The sequence below is a fragment of the Nesoenas mayeri genome (genome assembly GCF_963082525.1).
Source record: "Nesoenas mayeri genome assembly, chromosome: Z".
NCBI lineage: Eukaryota > Metazoa > Chordata > Aves > Columbiformes > Columbidae > Nesoenas > Nesoenas mayeri.
Window position 1 is genome coordinate 61,752,009 of NC_137542.1, and position 15,231 is coordinate 61,767,239.

At 36.0% G+C, this 15,231-nt stretch overlaps 1 protein-coding gene across 1 annotated transcript in view; it reads right to left on the bottom strand.

Moving 5' to 3' along the window:
* Nucleotides 1-1,455: 1,455 nt before the first annotated feature.
* JMY (junction mediating and regulatory protein, p53 cofactor) overlaps nt 1,456-15,231 on the bottom strand; it is a 70,117-nt gene continuing 56,341 nt past the window's right edge. The window contains exons 8-11 of the mRNA XM_080362739.1: nt 12,333-12,428; nt 10,516-11,062; nt 7,838-8,148; nt 1,456-4,516 (exon numbers count right to left, since the gene is read on the bottom strand). Coding sequence (XP_080218865.1) covers nt 7,841-8,148; nt 10,516-11,062; nt 12,333-12,428 — 951 coding nt within the window. The 3' untranslated portion in view covers nt 1,456-4,516; nt 7,838-7,840. The remainder of the gene's footprint in view (nt 4,517-7,837; nt 8,149-10,515; nt 11,063-12,332; nt 12,429-15,231) is intronic.

Sequence of the window (15,231 nt, forward strand, 5' to 3'; positions counted from 1 at the left end):
TAATATTAGAAACTCAGCAGAGTAAAATTCATTGCTTGGTCATTTTCCGTATTAGAGGTACCTCAGAGCATTCACATTTCCCAAAGGAAAGATGACCTTTTCTGTCAAATTCTGCAGCTGTGGGCCACAATACAGAAGACCTGCACCACACTAAGAATACTTAAATGTCAGGTTGCAGACTTGGATTAATAGCCAAACTGAACTAGAAGTGCAAAGACCTGTATATACAATAGCCCCTCCCAAAAATACACTGGCATGCCTACCCACCCTTGGCCCTCCTAAAAATTCTAAGTATTTATGTATTAGGCAGCAATTAAATATAAATTTATTTTGTAGGAAAAATTTAAATTACAGTATATTTATAGGTTAAAAACAGCCATTACTGTACTTTTTTACAGCACTGATAGCAGTATGTCAATGTGCTTATTACACCAAAGAGCAATCTGCGGTCAAGTTTAGGATGACCTACTGTCTGTCAGCTCCAATAGCACTGAAGTCGTGTAATGCGTTCTCTCAGTAAGGTGCTTCTGTTTACTCCTTTTCTTTGCAAGAAGCTTCAATTGTTCTTAACATCAATTCTGTAGTGCTAAATGTAACACCATATTGTCCATGCTTATGGAATCATTACCAGAAATACATCCAGGTAAGTTAATTACATAAGCGTTACAAAGAAAATAAAATCTGATTACACACGTGAGCAAACTTGATTTACAAATTACACTCCTGAAATTCAGTGCAACAAATGGAATAAGGGTAACATCAACCAATAAAAGTTTCTGCCTCCTCTTCTCAGTAAGTTGCATCTTCAGTAATGCATCTGTCATTACTTTAATATTAAACATTACAGAATATAGTGCTTATACTCAAAATGATTCTTTACAAATAATGTAGTGAAGCATATTGAGTTCTATCCCCAATGTAGTCACAAAAGAACACAATATATAATCATACTATTTTACAGGTATCTGGTGTAAGATGCAGCCTGTCAGATATATATATAAAAAACCCAAACCCTAAAACTGATGTCTAAGAAAAATAAAAAAGCCTTCATCTACTCTAGACAGGTAACTTAACATCTGAAAACATAGCAAAGTGAATAAAATAAGACTATTGGTCATTTGTAAAGGACTGGAACCTCTGTGAACGAGAGCAGGAAATTCACGTTGATACAAATTCCATTTCTGGTCAAAGACTACTGCTGTTTACCTTACATTTTGGTTATTTCAGTAGAAATTGAATATTTTATTTCTTGTTCCCACTCAAAATGTTTTTGAGTCCTCATGTAAGCATTTGTACAATAAACATTATTATGCATTATGCATTCCAACTCTTTATCTCAGTTACACTATGCTAAAACAGTTTAATTTGAACAAAGAAGTTTCTAAAAATGGAAGAAGCAGGAAAGTTAACAAACCGCTTAAGATAAATGACTAGCAACGGAACAAGGCAGCCACAACAATGAAGTCCAGCCACAAATGAAAAATACTAATCACAGGTAGAAAGGTCTTTTTATGGAGGCTCCCCTTCCTTGCATGTGTTTACATGTTTTTCTGTAGTGATGCTTGCCACAATTTCTCTGAAGGAACAACACAATTATTACATCTTTTCTCAGCTATGGAGGAACCGATGTCAATGCAGGACTGTCGTAATTTCTGTAAGTTTCTTGTGAGTATACTTGAACTTTTCCCACTTGCTGCTCCAGCCATGGCAATGCAAAATTTCACATTACAGAGGATGGGAAGTTTTATGCATTAGCCTGTATGCTACATATGCACAATTTTTATACTGAAACAGAAAATTAAGTGAAATTGTGACATCTAGTGACTCATGGACGATTAAAATCCAGGAGTACTTTTTTAGCAGTATATGGAAGGAAAAAACAACCAACCAACCAAACCAAATCCAAACCAAACCCAAAAAACAAAAACATTTACTTTCCACACTGAAGATGGCAGTTTTGAACTGATAGAAGCTGCTATGCTCAGCATAACAACTACTTTTTTGTGCACATAAAATACCAGCTTGTATGAGAATTCCATTTCTATAAACTAAGCTGTTACAGGTATCTAAGACTTCAGCTAAATATAAAACAGATTAAGGACAGAAATCTTTCTCAGTCATGCACACATTTTTCAAGGCAAAGATGACAGATCAAGTGGCAAACAAATCTGAAAACTGTAGTACAGTACAGCACGGAGCTATTTAGATAAATCACAATTCAGTGGTAAACTCTAGACACAAATGTTGTGCAAAGGGACCACGGCCACCTATACTTTAATATTACTCTGTTTTTCCTTGGCTTGGAAATTTGCTAGTGTCCCATAAGCATACTCTAAGGAATAAAACTGCAGGCTAGATAACAGGAAAAAATGGATCTAGATGTTGCTTGATTACCACTATTAATTTAGCACTAAGTTTCAGATGAACTGTATAATCTGCATTACCATTCTACGTCATAGTTCTGCTTTGTGCTACAGCCAAAAATGTATTTGATTACCTTAGTTTTAACATGTGTTGTGATTGGACGTACAGACAAATGCAGAGCAAAAATACACCACAGCTTACAGTACAGACAATGTCAAATGATTATGATGAATTTTGAAATGCTGCTACTGCTGTGTGAACACAGTATTGGACCGCTTACAACCACACAAAAAAAACATCATGTAGTTTTAGGTCCTTGGAAAGCCAGTACCAAGTGTTTCACAGAGCTGAACTCAGGACAGAATAATACAGACCTGACAACTAATACTGCAAAATCAATCCAACTCTACAGTAACGTTGCTTACAGGTACTTTGAAAAATGAATGTTCACTAACTTTATAAATAAGGCAACAAGGTTAAAAATATTCCTGTCGACAGCAAAGGTAAAGTGACATCCTTTCAGATGCCTGACAGAGCTTTAATTTCAGGACAACCACAGCAAAACAACTGAAGGGTCCAACAGCTGAGGTTCCTTTTAAGTTACACAGCCTATTGCTAAGGTAAGTTCTCCTGTTCCTCTTTATATATCGAAATGGAAAGATGTGAAATCTCCTGTGACAAACATTTATGCAGTATGTGTTCCATTACATTACAGGATCAATGCATTTCTCCACTTAAAAAAGCCACCTAAATCCACATAGCAGTTTGTTACAATAGGTACACTGAATGGAACACATTACACAGTGGACAGGGACTGTGACTTTCTTAAGCACAGTGTATGCCATGCTGTTAAAATAAAACACTAGTGAAAATTCAGTTATCTTAGGATTGTAATGGGCTGACTTCGGTATCATATGGAATTTCTAGATGGTACAAGACTACTTGTATATCTGCACTGACACATCTCTTAGTACTGTGGTATTGTAAGAGTAGCTGCCTGCAGCTGTTGGTCATGAAGTTTAAGATTATTTCTAAGTATTCACAGCAGAGAAAGTTGTAACGCTCCTTTAAAAAAAAAACAGTCAGGATCAAAAGGGAACTTTTTTTTCCTAGCCAGTAGGCTTTTGGGTATGAAGTACAAACATTTTTGCAGCCACTAAACAGAATAATAAAAACCAGCAACAGAAGCATGATTTTCACAACTGAACTATCAATATGTTTAAGTGCTTTGATATTTTTTAAAGATGGCTGCTTATATTAATCAAAAGCCATTTTAAACCAAAAGAGAAAAATAATTTTAAGTATTAAATTACAAAATATTGCTTCTTAAATGATAAAAGTATAACTAACTTGGTTCAGCGTAGCTAAGTATTATTTTAAAAAAGCATGAAAATGTCTACTTTAAAAAGGTGCAAGACTACAAATGACCTTCTAAAAAGGTCCTGTAGTTTGTCTTGCTAAATGTACCATGTTGGAAACGATGACATTCTTGAATATGTACTGAATTCAACTCTTATTTCTCATTGTGCTGTGGTCACTTGCTACTTTTGATACTGACATACACTTCTTCAAACTAAGAAGAAAAAAAATCTTAGTTGCATGTTACTGAATTTCAGCTACTGCAGAGCAACTAGGAATTCTGCTCTTTCCATAATCTCACACTGCTACATAGCAAGCTTCTCTGCAAAGGGCTATTAATTGAATTTTCAAGCAGATGATATATTCAACGCAGTGAAGGGGACGTTTTATAGCTAGTTGGATGTTGTGGCTGAATCCCCAAGTTACTCTAAGAGCAAGTGTTCTCCCAACTCAAAATGCCCCCTTCATTTAACTGGTCACACATTACTACTGCAAATATAAAAAGTGCATAAGAATTGGGCATTCTTGATTATATAAACGCACATCTAAACAACTTAGCTTTCTGCCTAAACTAGAATTTTTATAACAAACTAAAGGTGTGACCCAAAAATTAACATTTTAGGCCATTTTTTTCCATCTACTGAATCATTTGCCAAAGAAAGACAATTTCTTTGCCAAGGAAAGCCTCCTGTGGAGTTGATGGTGATAACTGCTGGCTCTGAATTTTCAGAAATGAAGAAGAAAAGTAATCTTCAACTGGGTCTCTTTTCTCATGTCAGTAGCTGTGAATCACCTGTGTGGGGAAGAAAAAAAACCAAAAGGAACATCTGAAAAGCTAAACAGCTGTACAAATACTTTCTGATCAACATATTAGGCAACTCTAACATGCAATACTGAGAAGAGTCTTCAAACACCTTGATTCTCTTTGCTCCCAGGGTAATGATGTATCAGCTCTGGAGCCAGGACACACCAAAAATGACCAAGTCTTTTTTTTTTTGCTTTCTGGTCTTGTTGGCAGGGAACATAGACTACAGTTTTTAAAGTCCCAAAATACTGGATTAGAAGACTATAGAGAACAAAAGCTCACTTTTATCCATCGCTCTATCTGTCTCTCCCAGAAACACAGGTTTGCCATTACTTACAGTACTGTTAAATGTACTGTAGTAATTTGTATATACCGTTATGTACACACATATAGGCTTGGGACACTCGATAACCAGTGATCTGCTAATTTTTGTTACAGAAGCTACTGCATCTTTATATGGCTTGTTCAGCTCTATTTCCAATTTACAGAATGCCTCAACATTTTTGTACATGGTTTTTGTGTCCATAAGAAAGGAACTGCTCTTAAAAAAGTTAGTCATAACTTTATGTAGCAGCTAAGTCATAAGGCAGGTAATACAAGAGATTACTAGATCTCCTGGAGGAATTATTTACTATCAGTTTGTCTTCAAACTTCAATAATTAATGAAACCACTTCAGTGGGTATTGTTAATACTCCTTGCATATACCTTAGATACTTTTTGGCACTTGATAAGCCTATATCATTTTATCAGATTTAGCCTTCATTCCTAAGGCAAATAACTGCATTACATTTAGCCTACAAGGATGTACATGTATTAAGCATAGTTTGTAGCATATGTGCCAATATCTTTTTGTATAGCTCTTTTCAACCCAAAATCTCTATGCAACTGGTTTTTGTATGTGCAGAGCTTACAGTTAAAAATAACGGGTCAGTCTTAAAGCATAGTATTAAATGGGTAACTTTGGAGTAAGAAATATTATTCTGTGATTTCTACAACAGACTTTAATTAGATTTTACTATAATGTAATAAATTCTGTGTCATAGGTCTGTATGTTCAAGCAAACACATTAATCTATGTGAAAAGCATTTATTTAGCTGAATTTTACAAGGGCTTTGTCTCAATCTCTGTTCTGCCAGATTATTTCACATGCTTCTTCAGCAGGGGCCTGTTTTCCCTTTCTAAGCTGTTAGCTATTTTGCACAACCACTATTCAATCAAATCTGTACTATCTGTTAAATAGTCTCATCTCATGAAAACAGGATTGTTTTCATAATAAAACATGATATTGGTAAGAGAAAGTGGGTCCCTGATGTGTGGAGAACTCCAAGGAGCACACACTTCAAGTTCTGACACTGCACCCCACTTTAGGTCCAAGGGATTTCACGGGACCTCAGTATTAGACAGGAATGCATCCTTAAAAGCAGAAGATACCATTGCTGTAGGCTGGTAAAAAGGAGACAAGAACCACTGCACTACAGGTACTACATGGCAGTGATTTTCATCCTGCACTCTGTACCGCTTCTATGAGGCTGCAAAAGACATCAGAGGAAAATGTGTATCTATTTTGTATGGCAATGTACACGTAAGTCTTCTAAGAGGATACTCTTCCAATGGAAAACAAAAATTCAACATCATTCTTGGCCAAAATCCTTTTTTTTTTTTTTCAATGACCCATAGTATTAAAGAGTATTCTTGCTCAAAAAGGTAAACAAGATCCCAAAGATTAAGTTAGATTTACTGAAATCATAAAGTTAAATAAAAAAATTTAAATTTGCTCAGTTATCTAGGAAATGAAAACTGAAATGCACTGAGAAAGCCAAGTCATTTCCAAGGTATGTCTTTTCTTGTAGCTGTCATTTGATTTCTGACGGGCAGTGGTAGTGGGAGTTTTCAGTATGCAAGTAATAGAAAAAAGTTGCATCCAAGCAATATTATTTTCACTTTGACTTTCAGCAAGAGTTAAGTACACCTCCATTCCTTGATTTTCAATTCCAAAACTAGGAGTACATTTGGTATAGAAGGAGCATGCCATAATTGAACAGTATTAAATCATTAGTGTGGCCAATGGCTAGTTTATGAGGAAATGAAGGCAACATTTAATTTCCTTTTTAAAATTTTTAAACATTACTATTTGAAAATAGCATACTGAATGGAACAGTTTGAGACATGGTATTTCATAATCAAAATATCTGGCAGATGATGGGCTAAGTCATCATCACTTTTTAAACAGCTGTAGCACTTCATCAATAGTCACCCTCCAGCTATGGTAATAACTAACCACAGTAGGAATGCCTGATTAAAAATATCCAAAAAGGTTGTTTTTTTCCTACTGCTAGCTGTGTTGCAAGGATTATAAATATTTATCTTCCATTCTCTTGAAATACTTTGATTTCTAAACAGATTTTTAAATTCTTTGCAGATTGTCATACCTCTTTTTTCTCAAAATTTTAAGTTTAGTGGGAGCTTTCATTGAGACTTACGTTCATCCACATGCCAATAGCAGAAAAGAACCACCACTGTCATGTTGTTGTAATCAAGAATGTCTTTATGCTACGGATGCAGCCGCAATTTTGAAAATTGATCTTTTGACAATTTCTGTTTTGTTGTGAAATCATTAACTTCATCTGCTGAAGTCTAACATCCATGCTTTCAGGCACTATAGCTTAGTATAATGCAAGGTCATGGGATTCATGTGAGTAGCAGAAATATAAATTACATACGTATATTTACTATTTATAGTCTGGCAATTCAATTAAATCAGAGAGTTTACAGATTGAAACCAAGCTATCAAAGAGTCAGTCACACAGGGTAACCAATAAGACTTCGATGTGTTCAGCAGTCAAAACTAATTTTCCTTCAATTGGAGCTAATCAGTCTGAAGCAATAAACAAGCTCAACTTTTACAAGGCCAGAAGTAGTTAGAAAATAAGTATGAGGTGTGTCCAAGAGTGATTGGGCTGGTTTGTTACTTAAAAGCTTTTTAAAGCTTTTTGGTAAGCTGCAAACAGTCCCTTCAAATTTACTACATAGAATAGAGGTTTTCATAGAAGCAGTCCTGTCAATATTGAGCAAAAGTATTCAAACAATAAAAAGCTAAGATGTTGCCCATAAAAGTTTTCCTTACTATAAACCTTCGAAAAGTCAGTGTTACTAAATTCCTATGTGCATGTTATCCCATGTTGGATGTCAGACAGCTTAATCACATTTATACTAAGTTTCTTAGAATGCACAACCTGAGGCTTAGCCACTACTGTCATACAAAAAGTGTTGGAGAAATATTTCTTTTTTAAAAAATGTAGATTAATTACAGGTTAATTTTCCCAGTCTGTGCAAGGCAAACTCTCCTCTTCATCCTCTGACTCAGGTGATGCTTCCTTAATTCGTCGCAATGCTTCATGGATGCTCCTTGTCAGAGGGTCAGTATCAGGCAGAATTGTGAAGGATTCTCTCAAAACATCTTTCTGCACTTTCTTCAGTTTCACCCCTTTCCTGATCTGTGCCAAGATGTTATTGCTATCATCTTCATCAGGAAAAGGAGGGAGACTTCTCTGCTCAACTTTTTTTAAGTGAAAGCTGCCACGTTTCAAGGAAGCCAGCACTTCATCCATTGGGGAACTCACTGCAGCAAATCAAAAGACCTTCAGTATTATTTTTACTTAAATTTTATCAGTCTTCATTTATATATCCTACACACCAAAAAGAAGCTGCATACTATTAACGTGATAGTCCCAGACTATTAAGTATAATGGTAGCTCCTCTGCTTGTTTTAGCCTCCAAATTTATCTTCCCTGCTACCATGTGACTGTTTTACACATGTACTGGTTTACACAGACAATTACATTTCTGAAGCCACTTAACCTCCCACCAGGCAGGTAGTAAAATGTTTTGAACAAAATGGCTTTCCTGTCTGCAGTCAGGAAAATCAAAACAGCTGCAATAAACGCAACACACTAAAAAGTGTTTATTACATTATCATTCTTGACTTTGAGTACATACCTTACGTATTGGACTGCACAGTGCATTCTCAGCACTTGTGGCTGATTTTACCTACTGTATGACTATTACTACATGTCAGTGAGGGAAGCAGTAGTACAGTCAAATGCAAGTGTGCATTTTCCTGCTTCTCTGGACTCATGTATTAGCACCTAGTCACACTGTGCCTATATAAATTCCCTTCCTTTATAATTAATGAAAACTGAGAAGAGCTGATACTTCATGACAAATCCTTTCTTTATCATAAATTTGAAACTAGTTCTCTGCAGAAATGAAAACGAGGCTTTGGCACTTTGAAGAGCGACAAGTAGGTAAGATCCCTATCCCAGAGAATGCATTACAATAAAGTACAACAGCTTGAAAAAGCTTGCATACACTGGCACTGCAATGTGCAGCACATATCAATCAGCAGATTAATATCTGCCTACATGTTTTTTCCATATATGGTAGAATACTTTTATTAAACCTATTTTGCATTTATGGGTTGGCTTTGCCCATCAGACTAATGGCCCAGACAGTTGGAATACACACGAGGAAAAGAGAAAAGAATACAGGACTGCACATTTGAAGAAGGAAGGATTGTAAAACAGTCATCTGTCATACAGGAACAAATTTCTGAAGCCACTTAGAGACTTGGAACATCTCAGGGAATACAGAGCAGCAGGCAGACTGCTGCTGCAGACATTAATACTCCTAAGAGGGAGGATATAATTTGATTTTATGTTTGTCATTTTATGACATATCTATCAAATTGCACACACAATACACGCTTTGTATAAAATTTCAAGATGAAATAGATATCAGAAAAATAAACAACAGGACTGCAGAAAAAGAAAAATGGAGCACAGCAGCATCAAAACTGACAATGAACTTAAGACATTGTACCTGCAACCTGCAAGACACATAAGAGCTTAAAAATGCTTTAACTATGCAGTTGTTTCAAGGGTTTCCAATCATTAAAGGACAATTCTAGAGGAAACATTCTCATTTCTGTCTGATTGATGAAGACAGTTCTAATTTTGATTTTATCTGGATGAGAGAAAATGTCAATGAAGGGTTGTTTTCTGTAGTTGTAATTGATAGAGCCAGACAGAATTTTTAATAAAATGCTAATAGAGCCACATTACAGCACTGCGAATCAGAGCTCACTCCAGGTACTTTTTCTCAGTGACATCCACTAAAATAGTTCAGCTGAGCACTTTTGAAAATCCCATCTCTGATTTTCAAATACAAACTTAGCTCAAATATAATATCTGCCACTGAAACGCCAGGATTATTTTGTTCAAACATGTCTGCCATTCTCCCCACTTTATATATGTAATAAATAGTTAAAAACAAGTAGCATAGAATCAACAAGTTGTAAGAGATCTCCCAGCTCAGACTTGTGCTCTATTCATTCTCTTTAGTTCCTAAGGAAGTTTTTGACCTTTTAACTATTTACTTAACATGTTTTGCTGAATGATTACAGATTTAATTTCCAATTGTAGTTAAACATATATATTCTTACTCAGCTCTCAAGGATACTTGAGGGTTTATGGATTTTTGAGAATTTTAAGAAACCTTGAAGATAGCATTCTCCAGGTCTCCTAGGTCCCAAGATAAGTATTCATTTTACTAATTCACAAATTATGTAGAATTCTGTTATTAAAAAAACACTGCACCCCCAGGTGAAGCATATGATATTTGCAGTGCTGGCTGTAAGCTCAATAGGAAAATATTATTTCAGGCAATGTTTAGCTCAATTTTCTAGCTAGTCTAACGTGGTTGATCATAGAATCAGTTTCACAGTGTTTTCTGTCCAACTCAACAGTATACTGTGTGCTGCTATAAAGGTCCTAACATTTGTTTGCGTTGCAGACATTTGTCAACTGAAAAGGATTTAACAGCTTTCCCATCAATTATAAATGAATCACAGCATACAGTTTTCTGTAGAGCAATTCAAAAGAGGAACTGATGTGCATTACAATTAAATACACAGAAATTAAAACATTACCTCTCCTCCTCTGTAAACCCTCTAGATCACCAGTCTTCTTCAGCTTCTTCTTGGCACTGACTAGCTGACTGCTGTCAAAAAGATATGCTGGTGGTACACCAGAAGAGTGCTGGACTCCCTTCTCCTCACTCTGACGTTTAACAAAGCTGTCACTTTTCTCTAAGGATTTGGTGGCTTCTTCCTTGGAGGGCAAAGGTGGAGGAGGAGGTGGTGGAGGCAATGGAGGTGGAAGCGGTGCTGCAGTAACAGTCTCTGGTTGAGGCTCATTACCAGTGAGTGGAGAAGTACTACCATGAGGCAGCTCAGAGGTAACACCACTGGGAGGTAACGAGAGATCCTGAAGTTGTTCTAAGCTTGTGGATTCCTCCACTTGCAAAGGCTGAACTGCATTTTCCAATTCCACTCCTTCTTTCTTCTCTTGGATTTGTATAGTTGCTGGCAAAGATTGAGGCTGATCGACACAGGACACTGAGCTGGCTGCACATTTTCTTCTTGCATGGGCCAACCGCAGTCTGGTTGATTTAAGTATTACTTGCCCAGGGTACCGCTATGGTGAGTAAGTTATTGAAAATTAGATAAGCACACGCATCGCACTATTCTAGACTGTAAATACTTGTCACTAGGGTTTGCCTTTCTGACAAGTACAATTCATCTGCTAGTTTCATTCATTTTGCTCTGGATGTAAAAGCAAAGTAAATATATCCTCAGCTTTAAGCAAAAATTATCCATTTTCTTAATTTTTATTCTTAGTTAAGGCCCAATTTATATGTGATTTGTCTAGTCAGGGTTATACATGGGTTAGAATTAGGATTTTACTGAGAACCAGACTGCACATTCAAAACTGAAAACTAAAATTCAAAATTCCCTCTTGCTTTCCTTTTCTAAAACTGGTCAATGGCTCCCTCCGCAACAGAGTCCTCTCTGACCTAAGGCACTGGCCTCAGATTTTAATAATACTGCTTAAAAATATATGTCTTGAAATTGTAAAACATTTTGAGACTTTCCACAGTGTTTTAGCTCTTAAATTTGCGGCCTTGATATCTGTCTTTTTATATTAGTCTCATGCATGGCCTTTTTTATGCAAAAAATTAAACTGCTTCTGAAATACAGGTCTAATACATTTTACACAATTGTGGTAGGCCTAAAACAATAGAGATCTTAACAATATCAATACGTTCATACATAAAGTCGGATCATTAACAGCTGTTGGTTAAAATAAGTAAATTCGCATTAATTTACAGAAGCTATGCAATTCAAACTATTTGCAAACAATAAAGATATGAAGAGTGTACTGATGAACAAGACAACTTCCCAGTAAAGAAACTTCTCACACAGATTTTTTTATGTATTAAGCAAAACCAAAATAAGTCTTTGCTTATTAATACAGTCTCAAGTTCACCTCTTTCCTTATTTTCTCCCCTTCTTTCCATCTTCTATGCATTTTCAGATGCACATATCATAATAGGAAGGGGCAAGTATTGGCCTATGTTCGGGTAATCAGTGGTAGCGGGGAATGTCAGATAGTAATGCGCTTTGTGGGCAACAGCATTTAGATTACATTTCTTTCAGGAACATTTGCCAAGTGTCTTGACACAAGGTGTTGAGGTAAGAGTGAACAGAAGCTTATCTCTGCACTGGGAATACAACAGGCAGAGGAATTTCTTACCATGAATGCCCTATTTTGTGTTAAATTTTCCAAAGAACACTTCAACTATAAAATGAAAGACAATAGCTAGTAGCATAGTATAGTCCTGGAATGACTGAAAATTTCTTTTGCAAAAGAAACTGGCAGAAAAGAACAACTCTTCTTCTGTTACCTGTTTAAATGTGCGAAGTCTGTCCAGTGTTTTTTGTCGTTCCTGACTAACCCAGGAGCTCTTTCTTTCCTCTTCATCTTGTAATTGATCTCGCTTCTGAGAAAATATATGGAAAACATGTAAATATTACATTCAATGCTATGTTTAGTATCATTAAAAAAGCTGAATTTAAATAACTGTTCTACTAATTCTTAAGAATTACCTAACAATCTATTTCTCAAATAAACACACTTCTGAACTTCAAAACTTGGCCTTTGTCTTCCCCCTAAAAATACTATGCATTTCATGTTTTATAATCTTGAAGAAATCCAAAGCTCTGTAGAGAGAGATTTCAGGAACACTTGAAGACTTGTTACCTTGAAAGATGAGGATACCTAGAGATGTGACAGAATATTACACTGAAAAAAGCCACCTTAAATTAAAAATTGTATAAATTAGCCAGACAGCAAAACAGTATCCATTTTTTATCATTCCAAGAATAAAATGCCAGTCCAAACTGCAAGGTTGCCCATTTTAAAAAAAGTCATATTAAAACAGTACCTTCTCAGTGCAAGAAATCACAGAACTCAGTGCCACGTTTTGAACCCAATACTGAGCAAATTAAGTAAACATTTTCATTATAATTTACAACTGTGAATAAAAGTTTTAAATTTAGTTAACTTAAGCTGTCATTATTTAACCCAGCTTGATTTTCTGTTAATATTATTTCAACAAAGATTCAAAGCTCCTCCTTGCAGCTAAGACAGTTGTATTTTTTCTTGTTTGGGTACCCTGCCTCAGTGAAAACACACATTTGGATCCTCCCCCTTTAACCAATCATCCATTTTCACAAAACTTCAGCAAAGTTACTACATCTTTGAAACAAAACACTATTCTTCAGTCAAATTTATTGAAAGTGCATGCTAGTTATCAGATAGCAAAAGTCATTGTATGTAAGTTCAGAAGTTATCAGGAAAAGTGATAGAACAGGTGACTATGAAGAAAAACCTTGAGCAGAAACAGCAGCTTTTATTTTTAAAAGTCTCACAGAATTAAGTATTACTTTTAAATGCTCATCTTAATCATAATTAAAAATTCTGAGCACTTTTGTAAACTTCTGCTGTCATTCAGTGAATACAAAAGCAGTGTTTGCCTGCCTGCCATTTTCAGAAGTCAGGTAGTGACCTTGTGTCCTTCACAAAGAACCAGCTCCTGTGATTTCGAAAGAGGTAAGTATAGAATAGGGAGAGGAAGAGGAGAACATGTCCGAAAAATAGTAAGGACAGGGAACAGGAGAAGGTAAATAGGAATAGAAGCATGCAGTGAACAGAGCAATGTGGCAAAGTTCAAACCCAAGTATAGAGAAAATATTATACCAAGAAGAAAGAATAGCTCTACCACCACACTTGCATACTACATATGCAATCAGGTCAAACTTTTCCTGAAGCAGTCTCAAACTCAGGCAGTTTTTCTGTTTGTTTTGGTTTGCATTGTTTTGTTCTTAAATAAGAAGAGTGAAATTGCAATTCTTATTTGGTTTCAGGTTTGGAAACCCTGGAGATATTCTCTTCAAGAATAGCAGTGGTTGAAAACCTATTTTACAATAATAGTATAAATTTTCAGTCACATTATCAACACAGAAAAGCCAAAATATAGCAGAAGTTTCTTTATAAGTGGGCAAATCTGTAAGTAAAGAAAAAGCCTTGTAGTATTTCAGAGACAAGAAAGTCCTTAAACGTTGCCAAGAGTGATTTTTAAGAGTGATAAATGGACTACAATCCACACAGCAAATTCCATTGCCTTACCCTACAGTAAGGTAACTGAAAAAACCCTGTATTTTTCTAAGTTCCTGAAACAGTATGCCAATATGCACTGTTGTTCACAAGTTGCCTGTTCATAAAATAAATTATGCAGCTGACTTCTTGGACAAATGTATCAATGTTAAAAATGTATAAGGATGAAACAGAATCACTTTCACTAATCTAATTGAAGCCTGAATTAAAGAGACTTGGATTTCAATTCATCTTTGTAAGTGATCTTTATTAAATATTGATACAATATCAGTTCCCAAGACTTAGCCCAAAATTTTAATATTCTTTAAGTTATAGTCTGTTATGTTCAGCACAAGAGTCAGACTACCTGGCCTATTCTCTGTGATGAGACTGTGCAGAGAATACTGGAGCATACAGCTGGAGCTCCATCTCTATATGACACAATTCAAGTGGTTTCTTCCGTAGAAAGAAGAAAAATAATGAACGAGCTTATTAAAATTCAAGAATACACGTGTAAAGAATCATAGAACCATTTTGGTTAGAAAAGACCTTTAAGATCATCAAGTACAACAACCTAACACTTTCAAGTCCACCTCTAAACCACGTCCCCAAGAACCTCACCTGTGCATCTTTTGAACACCTCCAGGCATGGTGACTCCACCACTTCCCTGGGGAGCCTGTTCTAATGCCTGACAACCCTTTCCAGGAAGAAGTTTTTCCAAATATTCAATCTAAATCTCCCCTGGCATAATTTGAGGCCATTTCCTTTTGTCCTGTCACTTGCTACTTGGGAGAAGAGACCAACACCCTCCACGCTACAACCCCCTTTCAGGTAGTTGCAGACAGCGTAAGGTCTCCCCTCAGCCTCCTTTTCTCCAGGCTGAACAGCCCCTCAGCTGCTCCTCATCAGACTTGTGCTCCAGTATGGTTTTTCTTACTCATCTTGGCATGTCTGACGCTGTACTCTGAGGTGTTCAGAATAATCTGTGTGCACGTGGTAAACAAACAGCACTGGCAGTAATCACTTGAGACTGTGAACCTACCATTAAAGAACTGTTTTATTTGCTTGGGTTCAATATCATCCTAACACAGCTATATAATCTTCCTTACCAACATAATACAACACAGAAATCCATGGTGTAAAGGTG